The sequence below is a fragment of the Chlorocebus sabaeus genome, chromosome 19, assembly GCF_047675955.1.
Source record: "Chlorocebus sabaeus isolate Y175 chromosome 19, mChlSab1.0.hap1, whole genome shotgun sequence".
In the NCBI taxonomy this organism is placed as follows: Eukaryota; Metazoa; Chordata; class Mammalia; order Primates; family Cercopithecidae; genus Chlorocebus; species Chlorocebus sabaeus.
Genome location: NC_132922.1, coordinates 25,143,743 through 25,157,603, shown reverse-complemented (window position 1 = coordinate 25,157,603; position 13,861 = coordinate 25,143,743). Strand labels below are relative to the sequence as shown.

The 13,861-nt window shown below is 41.8% G+C and overlaps 1 protein-coding gene across 3 annotated transcripts in view; it reads left to right on the top strand.

Annotated features, from left to right (window-relative positions):
• The window catches only part of GRK3 (G protein-coupled receptor kinase 3), a 164,642-nt gene extending 151,454 nt beyond the window's left edge, over positions 1-13,188 (top strand). For all 3 annotated transcript variants that reach the window (XM_007975215.3, XM_073006858.1, XM_038006313.2), the window contains 3 exons: positions 2,222-2,358; positions 5,235-5,348; positions 6,235-13,188. In XM_007975215.3, the coding sequence (XP_007973406.3) occupies positions 2,222-2,358; positions 5,235-5,348; positions 6,235-6,396 (413 nt within the window). In that variant the 3' untranslated portion in view covers positions 6,397-13,188. The remainder of the gene's footprint in view (positions 1-2,221; positions 2,359-5,234; positions 5,349-6,234) is intronic.
• Positions 13,189-13,861: the final 673 nt, after the last annotated feature.

Sequence of the window (13,861 nt, the reverse complement as noted above, 5' to 3'; positions counted from 1 at the left end):
ACTGTCACGTGTCAACCTGTCATGCAGGTTGAAGTGCAGTGGCACGATCTTGGCTCACTGCAACCTCCGCCTCCCAGGTTCAAGTAATTCTCCTGCCTCAGCCTCCCGAGTAGCTGGGGTTACAGGTGCCCACCACCATGCCTGGCTAATTTTTTGTATTTTTAGTAGAGATGGGATTTCACTATGTTGGCCAGGCTGGTCTTGAACTCCTGGCCTTGTGATCTGCCCACCTCGGCCTCCCAAAGTGCTGGGATTACAGGCGTGAGCCTCCACGCCTGGCCTTAAGCTTTTCTTTAGAGAACAAGTCCCTTGTGATCACACTGGGCTGTGTTTGCCACAGCAGATTTTACACAGGAACTTGAATCAATGTGGACTTGCTCAAGGTGGGGGTCATGATGTCACTAGAATCCTGATTAATTGGATCCAGAAATATATATAGATCTTCATAAGCATGTTCAAGTGTATCCTTCTAGTTAGAGCTGTAATTAGAAAGTTTAGCAAATCGAGGAATTTATCTTCCTATGTTAGTAAGTAATTCGTGCATAAGTAGGTCTCGGCTGACAATCTCAGAGGTCACCTTTATAGAAAAATATAGTCTAGGCTTAGATTCCAGAAAAAAAAAAAATTTATAATACAGTTGGTCCTCCACGTCTCAGGTTCTGCATCTGTGGATTCGACCAGTCATGATCAAAAATATCTGGAGAAAAACAACAAGAATAACAATACAACAATAACAAAGAATGCAAATAAAAGCTATACAGCAGGGGTTCCCAACCCCCGAGGAGGGGGAGGCTGGTTAGGAACTGGGCCGCACAGCAGGAGGCACCTCCTGAGCTCCGCCTCCTGTCAGATCAGCAGTGGCCTGAGTTTCTCAGAGGGGTGCAAACCCTACTGTGAACTGCACACGTGAGGCATCTAGGTTACGTGCTCCTTATGAGAATCGAATGCTTGATCTGAAGTAGAACAGTTTCAACCCAAAACCATTCCTCCACCCCCGTCTGTGGAAAAATTGTCTTCCACGAAACTAGTCCCTGGTGCCAAAAAGGTTCTGGACCACTGCTACATAGTGTAACAACTATTTATGTAGCATTTACACTGTACTAGATATTATAGGTAAACTAGAGGTGATTTAAAGTTTGTGGGAGGATATATGTAGGTTCTATACAAACACCATGCCATTTTAGACTGATGACTTGAACATCGACTGATTTCAGTATCTGCTAGGGTCCTGGAACCTATCCCTTGTGGATGCCAAGGGATGACTGTGCTCGTATTTTAAATAGATTTTGGAAATGCAAGCACTTCTCAGTGAAAACGACAACTCCATCCTTCCCCATCACCACTGACCCTCCCTGGCCCTCCCTCTCCATTGTTCTTTTCCTGCTTGTCTCCAGATGACACCACATGGGTTTTGCTTGTTTACTGATGGTCTGGAACTCTCACTAGATTGTAAACTCTCTGAAGCAGGGGTTTTTGTCTCTTTTGTTCTCTGCTGAACCCAGAATATCTGGAACACGCCCAGCACCTGGGCATTCATGTGATACTTGTCGAAGAAATGAGTGTGTGAGTGAATGATTTTAGCACAATCACCAAAGCCTTTAATATAGACTTTAAAATTAACCTTTTTTTTAAAGACACAGTATTTCACGATAAAAATGTAATCGGGACTCAACAGTGTGTGTGAATTATCTGTATACATAACCACATATTTGAGGAATAAACCTAACATTAAGCTGAGGAATGAACCATTTTTCATCCTTATGTTACCTTAAATTACTTGGACAAGAAAATTCCCACTATTATTATTTTTAAGATAAAAGAGAGATTAAAGGAGGAATCCCAACCCCACGTAAAGGAGAAGGTACTCTGGGGATAACTTGACTTTAAATACTCTCTATTCTCCAGTTCTCCTTATACATAATGAAAAGAGTTTGGAAACTTAACTTTTGCCCTCCCAGAGCGACAAATGAACATCATGGGTTTATCGGAATATTGAGAAGCAGCCATTTGCTATGTGAGCAGAGAGAGCTGCAGAGCCCTCTGATCTTTAGATCCCCAGTGCACATGCCTTTAAAACTAAAATCATGACTTCTGTAATGTGTTCTGTTTATAGAAACCTGCTTTTTCCAAGAAGTATGTCTGTTCTTTTTTCAGAGAATAATGCTGCTAAGACATTTTGTTTCAGAGCCTGTCTAACTCCCAGTGATTTTGTATTCCTCAGATTACGCTCTGGGGAAGGACTGTATTATGCACGGGTACATGCTGAAACTGGGAAACCCATTTCTGACTCAGTGGCAGCGTCGCTATTTTTACCTCTTTCCAAATAGACTTGAATGGAGAGGAGAGGGAGAGTCCCGGGTAAGTCTAAGGCAGTCTCACCGAGCATGTTTCCCAGTACGTACAATGGCATATGGTTATTTCATGTTGCTGACATGTTTTATACAATATCCTCTGAAACCCTGTGTGTCTGTTTTACTGGTATCCATGAGATTGTCATGTGCAAACTTTAACTTGTTTTTACACTTCCACGTCAAGGAAGAACTTGGTAATACCTGAAAATAGAACGTGCTATTTAGTGTGGTCAGAAGCACCTCATCATCAGATGGATTTGAAGAAGGCTGGAGAGCAGTTAGGCAGATCTAAAAAAAAAAAAAAGACAAGCCGGACTTTGAAGTCGGACAGAGGTGTTCAGCTCCACTGCTGAGTGTCTCTGGGACTTTGAACACATCCCACTGACTCTGTCAGCCTCTGTTTTCTCATCTGACATGAGGGAAATAGAAATCATAACAACTGCAGTCAGCCCTCCATATCCACAGGTCCCCATCCTGGGATTCAAACAACCAAGGAGAGAAAATATTCGGGAAAAAAATAGTAACAACACAACAATAAAAAGTAATACAGGAAAAAAAAAAAACCACAGTCTAACAACTATTTACATAGCATTTATGTTAGAGGTGATTTAAAGTATACAGGAGGATGTGTGATGGTTGTATGCAAATACAATACTATTTTATATCGGCAACTTGAGCATCCGTGGATTTTGGTATTCTCGGGGGTTCCTGGAACCAGTCCCCTGTGGATACCAAGGGATGACCGTACTGTAATTTTTGCATGTTTATCTGAGGTCAAGTGCTGTTAAAAAAAAATAGAAACAACAACAACTCCATGTGTTTAGGAACATTTGAGGGTCCAACTCTCATTTTATAAAGAGGAAAGCAGGCTTAGAGGGGGAAAGTCTGCCACCCAAAAACACAACTGGACAGTTAGGAGGTAGAGGGGTGACTCAGACCAGGTTGTCCTGTGTCCTCAGTCTCTCCATTGTACGGCCTCTCCTAGTTGGGTCAAATATAATGTCCCAGGCTATGACACATGACACAGAGGTGAGGTCACCAAAAGATACTTCCTCGTGTCTCCACCTTGTTGAGAATTTGTAGGTGGATCATACAACAGACAGCAAGATGTAGCTGCCCTCTAAGATCCTTTCAAGAGCTAATGTTTGTGAACAGGATAAAAAGAAGTTTCCGATTCACACTGTACCTTTCAGCAAATCAGGCAGCATTTATTAAGTGCCTACTGTATGAGGAGCCCAGGGCTTGTCACCAATAAAGGAGCCAACCCTGGTGGAAGGCATCGCTTCTTTTCTTGGGGGAGGGGGGGGCCTGGTGAGTCATCAGAGGCAGGACAATGGTCCCAAACACTGAAAACATTGTTGATGTGTTGGATGTGTTGGAGTACCACCCGTCTGTTCTGCAGGGATCAGAAGTGTGGAAAACAGGGCACCCAAATCTCATGTATTGGACTTTGGACTGTATTTTTAGTTTACTGTTGGCAAAGTTTTCATTCAATTATGAATGATTACAATTGTGTATCACCCCATTTCTTTGAAAAGAATCAAGGTCTTCCCACCATCACTCCTGCCATCAAAGTGATTTTTGAAAAATTAGAATCTAGGATCTAAGTTCCAATTAATAAGATTCTTTTGGGGACCCTGAATTGTAACTCAGGGCTGGGAAGCATCAAAGTAGCTCCCCAAAGCTCAGCGTATTTCCAGGTAATGAGTGGACCCGGGCAGATTATACATTTATTATGCTACCCACTGGCATGTTAAAAGGAAATCACCCCACTTTTCAGGATGTTTGAGAATTTTAAAAAAAAGACAACTTACCTTTGTTTAACATTGGATGCAATAAATGAGCTTGGTTTTAAAAGATTCGACATTTAGTGTTCTATTTGAGAAGCTGCATCATATGCATGAGCAGATTCGTAAGTCTAAGTAAGGAAAAAGCAAACGTGAGTGTTTATCAGGGTGTCATTTCTCATTCAGGATTCCTGAAGTATTTATTTAAAATAAAAACAAAAAACCATAAAATGGTAAGGAACTCATGACACTATAGCATTCACCTTAAGCAATAATGCTATAGACTTTTTTTTTCTTTTTTTTTGAGACGGAGTCTCACTCTGTCACCCAGGCTGGAGTGCAGTGGCGTGATCTCGGCTCACTGCAACCTCCACCTCCTGGGTTCAAGCGATTCTCCTGCCTCAGCCTCCCAAGTAGCTGGGATTACGGGTGCTCACCAACACGCCTGGGTGATTTTTGTATTTTTAGCAGAGATGGGGTTTCACCATCTTGGCCAGGCTGGTCTTGAACTCCTGACCTCGTGACCCACCCACCTCGGCCTCCTAAAGTGCTGGGATTACAGGCATGAGCCACCACGCCTGGCCTATAGACCTTTTAATCTTTTAATGAAACCACCTCTATTTATGACATCATTGGGATACTATCAAAATATTGTTAGCTTTACAAGCTGACATCACTAAACATTTACTGAGTTGCTGCCTTAAAACTGAACCACACACCTTTGGCTCACATAAATCATATGTGGCTCTATTGCTTCCTCACAATGTTATTGATAGAATTTGTATGAGCGTGCCGTACAACAAGTACACCTGCAATTCATCAGCATTCAAAATCAATTCTGTGTTGAGGGAACAGCTTTGCCGCTTTTCCTTAGCAAAACATTGCTTTCTCTGCAGTTTTCCTTGAAACATTATAATTTGAACTTTGGTGTGTGTGTTCCTTTACAACCATTTTCCCCTTACTTCTAGAATATCATCAAAGAAAGAAAACTGAATGCGTTTCCTTTTTTCACTTGTTCTAACTTGGTAGTTTTTGGTATTACTGCTTAAGAAATCACAAAATAATTTGAATTTTGAATTTCTGTTTTTACGGTTAGCAAAATTTACTGACAATGGAACAGATTCTCTCTGTGGAAGAAACTCAAATTAAAGACAAAAAATGCATTTTGTTCAGAATAAAAGGAGGGAAGCAATTTGTCTTGCAATGTGAGGTGAGTTTTTATTTATTTTTTCTTAGGTGAATGTTAGAATAATTAAATATTCAGCGAAGTTGGCTGCCTGGCTATAAAACATTTTCTTACGCCATGTTTTATCACTTACAGACTTAGTAAGAAAACCCCAAGGTACAAGGTTTTCAGCAAATTAATCGTTATTTTTTAAAAAGGCAAACATTATTAGAAAATGGAAGGAGGATATACATAAAATAATGTCTTTACCCTATCAGGAAAATCTGCTCAGTATTTAATGGGGCCTAGAATTTTATTTGTTCTATAACTTTGAAGATTTTTCAGCATGTTCGATGTTAAGGTTTATATATTTAGATAAATATAAGATGGCAAGCTGAAATGCCATCTTCTCTAAAGGAAAATGCCATCTTTTCCTCAAAGTTATGTTATAACACAAATTTCATTCCTGGACACTTTGCGACTGGTGTACTAGTGTGTGCCTGTTTTAAGAGAGCATATTTAGAGAAATAAACACGTATTAGATGCAAAAAGTCATTTTTACTAACGTCATTACATACATGAATATATATTTAAAAATTTTTTTGTCAAAACTCCTTCCCCTATATTATTATAGATGTCAGTTGTTTTAGAAATCAAAGATAATCTCTAAAAAATTAATGGCAGTGCTTCTCCGAGTGGGATTGTACTGGAATCATCTGAAGGGTTTTAATGTGGCCTTTCCCTGCTCTTTTCAAGAGATTCTGGAGAAGGTGGCAGCGCGGCCCATCAGCTAGTAATGCCACTGGGGGTGGACACTTAGGGTGTGCTTCCTTCAGAGGTTCCAGGGATGCTGGTAATCAATAGAGGTGCCCGCCGCTGTTGGCAAAGTGGGTGAGCCCGTCACCACGTCTGCCTTTGTGTTCCCCCTCAGAGTGATCCAGAGTTTGTGCAGTGGAAGAAGGAGTTGAACGAAACCTTCAAGGAGGCCCAGCGTCTCTTACGTCGAGCCCCGAAGTTCCTCAACAAACCTCGGTCCGGCACTGTGGAGCTCCCAAAGCCATCCCTCTGTCACAGAAACAGCAACGGCCTCTAGCACCCAGGAACAGGGAGGGTCTTTGCGGAGGACACACCAGGGTCTCAGCCTTTTGGGGTGAACAAGGATGAGGCATCTGATCTATTCGCTACCGGGACTCCTCCAGGCTCCCGAGAGGAGTCGGGACCCTTCGGCTCAGGGTCAGCTCAGCTCCCTGCCTTGTCACATTTGTCCACATTCAAAACTACTGAAGAAATAAAAGTTTTTTCTTTGCTACACACATTGGTACCTATGAACCTAGAACTTGAAGTGACTCCCACTTATCACGTACATTTTTATGTCTGATATCAAACACGTCTTAGACTTTCCAGGATGGAATTTAAAGATGTTCAGTGTTGGGTAGCAGATTGCCCTAAGCATTGCCGCATTTTATCTCTAGTCACTGCTGATTGTCTGTGTCTTTGCTCCGTACTACTGGGGGATGGGACAGCCACAGTGTTTCCTTTGCACACTTCGCAACTGACTTCTTGTCCTGGGGTTAAAAGTTGAAGATATTTCTGCACTCGGGCCCTCCTCTGGGAGCCGCACCCACGTGACTGCCCTGCCTCTCACCAGTCTGTTCCGGGGCCCCCTCGGCCAGGTGGGAATGATGGACACGTACTCTCCAAGCGTATGGATTAACTAGTCATTGAAGGCACTCGTCCGTCCATCTCTGGAAAGATTTACAATGATTCTGAAGGACAGGCAGTGGAGTTTTAGGTTTCAGGGGCAAGAGCAGTTTTCAGAAGTCTTTGAGTCCAGTGTGCACGAGTCGACAAGCAGTACCCGGTGTGCAGAAGCACTCGTGGGTGAGTCCATCTCGGGTCTCGACAATTAGCAGTTGTGTGACAGTCATTCTGGTTCCTTCTGCCTGACCCTGGGAGACATATCAGAAATGGATGTACAAAAGCAGGTCTGTTTTATGTTGTAGTATAATTTAAGAGGAATTGTATTGAAAAAATGCTGAAGAATGAATGTGTCAAAATGGGCTAACTGTGTATATTGACGTTCATGTCGTCATCCATCTGTCATGAATGAATGATACTTTGCACTGGACTGTACGACAGTGAGGACCTCAGGGCATGAAGCCTTTTTCCTGGTCCCTGCAGCGTCTGCCCCATGAAGTTTGTTTTCTCCCACTGCCTCCAGGCCCAACTGATACCCCCAAATAGATGCTGGGTTATGAGAACCAATGAAGTCCCCCATGTCATCAGTCTTAAAAAAGATAATTTTCCAAGTCCACGTATTTGTCCCATTCTTGGAGTAGTTTTAGTGTATGTCTTTACTAACAGTATAAATCACTTGACATCATAATTGTTTGCATCCTGTCCTTGATATTTTTAACGGTTCCAAATCTTTGTTTTTATATTTGTGTGCTATGTTCATGGGCAAAGTAAGTACTTTTTAATGCAGTTATTTTGAGAGTTTGGAAGATAAATTACCAAAAGGGTCCATTATTTCATAAGGGTTACTTTGCAAAAAAATGTGGGGGTTTGTTGTCTATCTTAACCACTAGTTGGGGTTTAAATTAACGTACATTTTCTCCTATCTGTTATTTCCAGTGTGGGAGGAGGGACGTACTACTTATATGCATTCTCCTTATTTAAAAAGGAATAGTATTCAAATTCTGTTTAAACACACACACACATAGACACACATACACACACACACACACACACCCTAGAAGCAGAAAAGCCTTTGTTCTTAAAGAGTGAATGCCTTCCCAGCTGTGGTTAATTATAGCTGTGACTGATGCCGTTCCTGTCTGTATCTCAAGCTCATAGGTTCTCAGCACGTGCAGTTGAGGATGCGCTGGGCCTCATGCCTGTTCTCCAGGATAAAGGGCCTGCTGTTGACTCCACGAGGGCCTGGGCTTAGCGTCTAATGTCTCGTACGTAGGGCATGAGCTACACAAATGTGTTCCGAAAGATTATTCAACTTTCCCACACTTGTTCGAAAATTGAGCTGATCCGCATCTCTTTCAAAAACTAGAATTTCTGCTCTAAGAAAAGAACATAAGGCTCCTCTCCCTTTTAGAAAAGACACATGAATTGGAAAATACCCTGAAAGTCCTTTTGCTTCAAACAAAAGTATAAACTTTTACACTTCCCCAACTCACATTTGATTTGTAATGATATGGTTGAGAAGTACATCTAGATGTCATTTATTTAAAGTCCTTTGTAAGACTAGGTTGAGCTGCTTCTGAGGGCAGTCACCCATTGTGTTGGGGTCTGGTTTGAATGTCTTCTGCCAAAATGTTGTGATGGAGGTGTTTGTGCGACCAGACATAGGATACTGCTGTGCCTGCACCGGGTTGCCTGCGTGGCCAGAGGAAAAGTCAGTTGTATTAAACATCGTGGTATACTTGGCTGATTTTTTTTTTAATTTTTTAATTTTTTGGGATAGGGCCTCACTCTGTCACCCAGGCTGGAGAACAGTGGGATGATCATGGCTCACTGCAGCCTTGAATTCCTAGGTTCAAGCAATCCTCCCACCTCAGCCTCCTGAGTAGCTAGGACTACAGGTGCATGACACCTTTCCTGGCTAATTTATTTTTTGGGTAGAGACAGGGGTCTTGAACTCTTAGGCTCAAGCGATCCTCTTTCCTCGGCCTCCCAAAATGCTGGAATTAGAGATGTGAGCCACCATGCCCAGCCGTAGTACTTGAATGTTTTAGAAGGTTTTCCAAGTGTCACTCAAGTCCTAGATGTTCACCCTTCTTACACTTCAACTATTAAAAAGGTCAAAATTCAGCCCACGTTTTTCCATTGTTTTAGATTTCTGTGGTTGGGATATTTTAACATTGATGAGAAAAATAATTTCTAGAGTTTGATATTTTTACAAAATCATGCTGTAATAAGTCTTGATTTCATGATTCAAAAGAATCAACAAAGCCTAAAAATAATAGATTACTTTAAGCTGCTTTGTAAGATACATATGGAATAAATTAAAAACTTTTGTGAATCCAGGTTTATTATTTTTCACCTAAAACATTCTCTTTGGTTCATTCATGCCCTCATATCTTGGGGGCTCATTGGTTTTCCTTCTTTGTCATATTTAAGTATGATTTTTCAACAAAACTTCTAGAAGTCAGCTTATTATGTCAACGTTCACGCAAAGTGCTCATGCCTCTGATTGGTCCATTCACTGATGTGACAATTTCAAATCCTGTGTTCACAAAGAAGGGGCCAGCCGGGTGTGGTGGCTCACGCCTGTAATCCCAGCACTTTGGGAGGCCTAGGGGGGCAGTTCATGAGGTCAGGAGATCGAGACCATTCTGGTTAACATGGTGAAACCCCGTCTCTACTAAAAATGCAAAAAGAAATTAGCCAGGCATAGTGGTGGGCGCCTGTAGTCCCAGCTACTCGGGAGGCTGAGGCAGGAGAATGGCATGAACCCGGGAGGCAGAGCTTGCAGTGAGCTGAGATCGCGCCACTGCACGCCAGCCTGGGCGGCAGAGCGGGACTCCGTCTCAAAAAAAAGAAAAAAGAAAAAAAAAAAGGGGACTAAATATCCAGTGAGATGCACCGAGGAAAGGAAGCATTTTGCTCAAGACAGCAGCAGCAACCAACAACCGTCTGTTTGTTGCAAACAAGATGTAGCTTGATTTCTGGTCTGACATATGCCATCTGTGGATATTAGAAACAACTGTTTGAAGGCCACATTGGCCATCTACAAAGTAATGTTTACCAATTAACAGGGATTTAACTAGATTAAAAAGATCAAAGTGTGGTTTTTGTCTGCTTTTTAAAATTTCACTCGGAATTTGTAGCTGGGCCAATTCAACACATTTTACTTTTCAGTGGAATTGATTTTTCTAATGTTTCAGAATTTTAACATATCAAGAAGAAAACAACGCTCTCCAAGTCTGGCCTTTTTCGCGTGATGTAAACCTATAGAAATGCTTTGAAATGTGCTGGGGTAAGATAAGAGTTATCTTGTATGATTTAATCGTATGCAGTGTTGTCTCAGTTATGTTCAGGGAAATGTTTCTGTGTCATTCAGAGATGCTTGATGAATTCACACCTCCCACCCCGAGTGAGGGGTTGACTTGTCGGGAAATGATTTGGGCTTCACTGGGATCTGTGACAGGTGGGGGCTGGGCTGGGTGTCACAAAGAGAATAGTGGTAGAAATGGGGCGAAGGAAGAAAGAAGTTGCTGGTAAAAATCATTACACCATAAAGCACCAAGGAAATAACTGAGTTAAGATAGGTGAAATTTTTTTCCCCCCCGTAACAGGAGATTTTTCCTTATGATAATTATTCTAAGACTTGGTCACTTTGTTTTTGAATGTGGAGCTGCTGAACTCATTCAGAAGCTATTTGCTGTCTGTCAGGACCTTCTGAAGAAGTTCTTTTGCCTCTGCCTACCCTCTGGCACCCTCCCATGAAGGCACAGGTGACCTAGAGCTAAAGCATTACCGGGCCATCTCCAAAACACCCTGAGTGTGTGTGTGCACTTTGCAGCCCCCGAGGTGGAGAGGCAGTGTCTGGATCACTGTGAATTCATTGCCCCATTGGTCAGTTGGGGACACTGTTACAAATCCATTGTAGTCCTGGTAAAACTGTCAGAATAACAGGCCTCTTCTGTTCTTCACTGCTCACTTTTACGGTGAGTTACCAGCCTGGGCAACATAGCAAGACCCCATCTCTACAAAAAAAATTTTTTAAGTAATTAACAGTTTAAATTTTTTCCTAAAGATTTAACGTGATTTTTCCCTCCTATGTAAAGTTTACTGGAGAGACTTGAATTAATTATTTAAATTCATGTTAATATGATTTTTTAAAAGTCCAGGTCACATTTTAACAAAGTTTATTATGGAACAAATGAAATTTGAACTCTAAAATGGTACTCCTTGGCTTCCTCTAGTCATAATGAACTTTATATTTTCTTTGTCCTTAGGAACTAAGATAGTTGTTTTACTTTAGCAGAATAACGGAGATTAGCACTCCTGCAGGCCCCCACCGCTGGCCCAATGGGGTCTTTCTGACCTGGTTGTGTTAGCATCGATTGAGAAATGCAAGGTCCTAAATTTTAAATTGCCTTTCTTACAAACACAAAGAAACTATAGAAAATGGGTTAAGAGTATATGCATTTCATCAAACACATAGAGAGAAAAAAAATCCTTCATTTTAGAGTTAAATAACTCAGCTTTGTATAGCAGAGTTAGCTCTCCAGTATCTAACAATCTCAAAATCATCTCTGAAAACTGGTAACTATGCTTCCATTTTTAATTTTGTCCTAAATATCAGATGTCTTTGATGTAAGGGTAGGGAATGGAGAAATATTTTCAATTGTGTATTTGTATTACAAAGAACTTGAAATTTACTTTCTTAGTTGATTATATTAAATGATGTATATATTATATGTGGTTTATAAGCTCAACACTGGCCATTTTTTTAGTTTTATTGTTAAATGGTATTTTTCTATGTTTAATTATAATAGATTTGGCTTTTTCTGGATAGCATAAAGATCACTGATATATATATATAAGAAACAAGAGTTCTATTTTAGCACAAAAGCATTTTATATTATTTATTGAATCCCTAAGTTTGTTGTCATCAAAAACATTCCATATTATTTCTGCTCCTTTTTATTTGTATAGTTTGTTATTTAAAGAAATGGCAGTCCTTCCTGTTCTTAATACAATAAAATGGAAATAATGCACATAGCAATGTGGCCAACATCTCTTCTCACTACCATGGACTGTTTTCAACAACAGTTGATCTTCTGGTCTGTGCTGAGAGGCGCATGCATGTCTTTTGTCACATCGGGCAGCAAACCTGCTGTGAAATACTGCTTTCATCTACCTCTTCAGAAGGCCTCTTGCTTGTTGACAAGTACCCCAAAGGCTTTATTCTGGACTGGCTATCTCATAAAAGGATTCCTGTAAGACTCTGCAGTGTCATTCCCTCAGAACCTAGGTTTGTTTCTAAAGCCACGGTATTGTCCAGGAGCCCCTGTGCGTGGGGCAGGTAGCTATCCCTCCCATGTCGTTAGTAATCCTTTAGGATTCAAGGGACAACTGGACAGCATCATTCTTTCCCCTTATTGTGGCAAATCCCCACCATCAGCCTTGCCATTGCCTTAAGATTCGATTATTGCACCCAATTACCCAACCACTGAACAGAAAGGCCACCTTCACTCTTTGAAAAAGACAAGCTGTGTCCAGAAACACCGCTTTGAAGAGTAGCACATTTGAGTGTGACCTTTTCCCCCCTTCACTATTTCAAAATGGTTTCGAAAATGGGGTCTTAAAGGTAAGCGCCCTCATGCGTGACTGAAACTTTGTAAGAGGTCTTGTATTTGAATGGCCCCTTAAGGATTTATGTGAAACAGAATGAAGTCCTGTCTCTGCGAGAGAACGTGCCTCCTCACTCATTTGTCTCTGTCTGTCTTCATAGCCATCAATATAGTAACATATTTACTATGTTCTTGGCAAAGTACAATACCCTTGAAGAAAGAAATCCGTTTTCTATTGTGCATTGCTATACGAAGTGAAGCCAGTAAACTAGATACTGTACATCTAGATATTGTACCTAGAAAAAAATATCATTGGTTCTATCTCTTTTTGTATCTATTGTGCCAGGGAAGGTTTATAATCCCTTCTCAGTATACACTGACTAGTGCACGTGTGAAATAGTATCCCACGGGAGATGCCGCTCCATGTTTGAGGCCACCTGCCCCGTGTGGAGGACACCACCATCAGTTAGCGCCACCGTTTTTACAGTGACTTCGGAGCTGCTAGACTGGTTTTCTGTGTTGGTAAATTGCCTATATAAATCTTAATAAAAAGGATCTGTACAAAGATATCTACTTCCGTGTGCTGTTTTTCCCCTCAGTTAAAAGCTGCATTTCTTTACCAAGCTGTTAAGCTATCAGAAAGTGACTGATTGGAAAGAATCCCGACTCTGCGGAAAATTCACGCAGAGACTGATTTTATGTAGAGGAAGAAGGGGACCGCCGAAAGCATTTCTGCGGATTTGGTGAATTGTTGGAGCGTAGCCAATTTCACAGTTTCAGGGTTTGGGAGACCAGCGCTTGGGCCCCAGAATAACACGTTGCAAACGAAGAGCCTGGAGAGCCCAGGCGGTGAGGAAATCCAGTGGGTCTGGCTCATCTAGAAGCTATTCCATGCTCCCCAGCCCACCACTGGGGGACTTTAGATTCCCTCCCAGAAGACAAGACCCCTTGCTCCCTATCCCTGTTCCCACAGAAATGTGCTGAGATGCTCCCCCCCATCCCCCCATGGCGCCCGTCGCTAAGCCAGAAATCCAAGATGGTAGTCCCCAAGCCACAGCTGCCTGGGCATGACTGTCTTCCTTTAGGTCCGCGGGTCAAGGGCAGGCTGGGTATCTCCTGTCTCTAAGCTGGCGGGGGTGGGGAATCCCCTCTCGCTAGTTCGGAAAAGAAGGAAGTCACGACTGGTCCGCGTGCCACTGAGTAACCCTGGAGTATATTGGTGCTTGCCAATTTGAAAGCTGT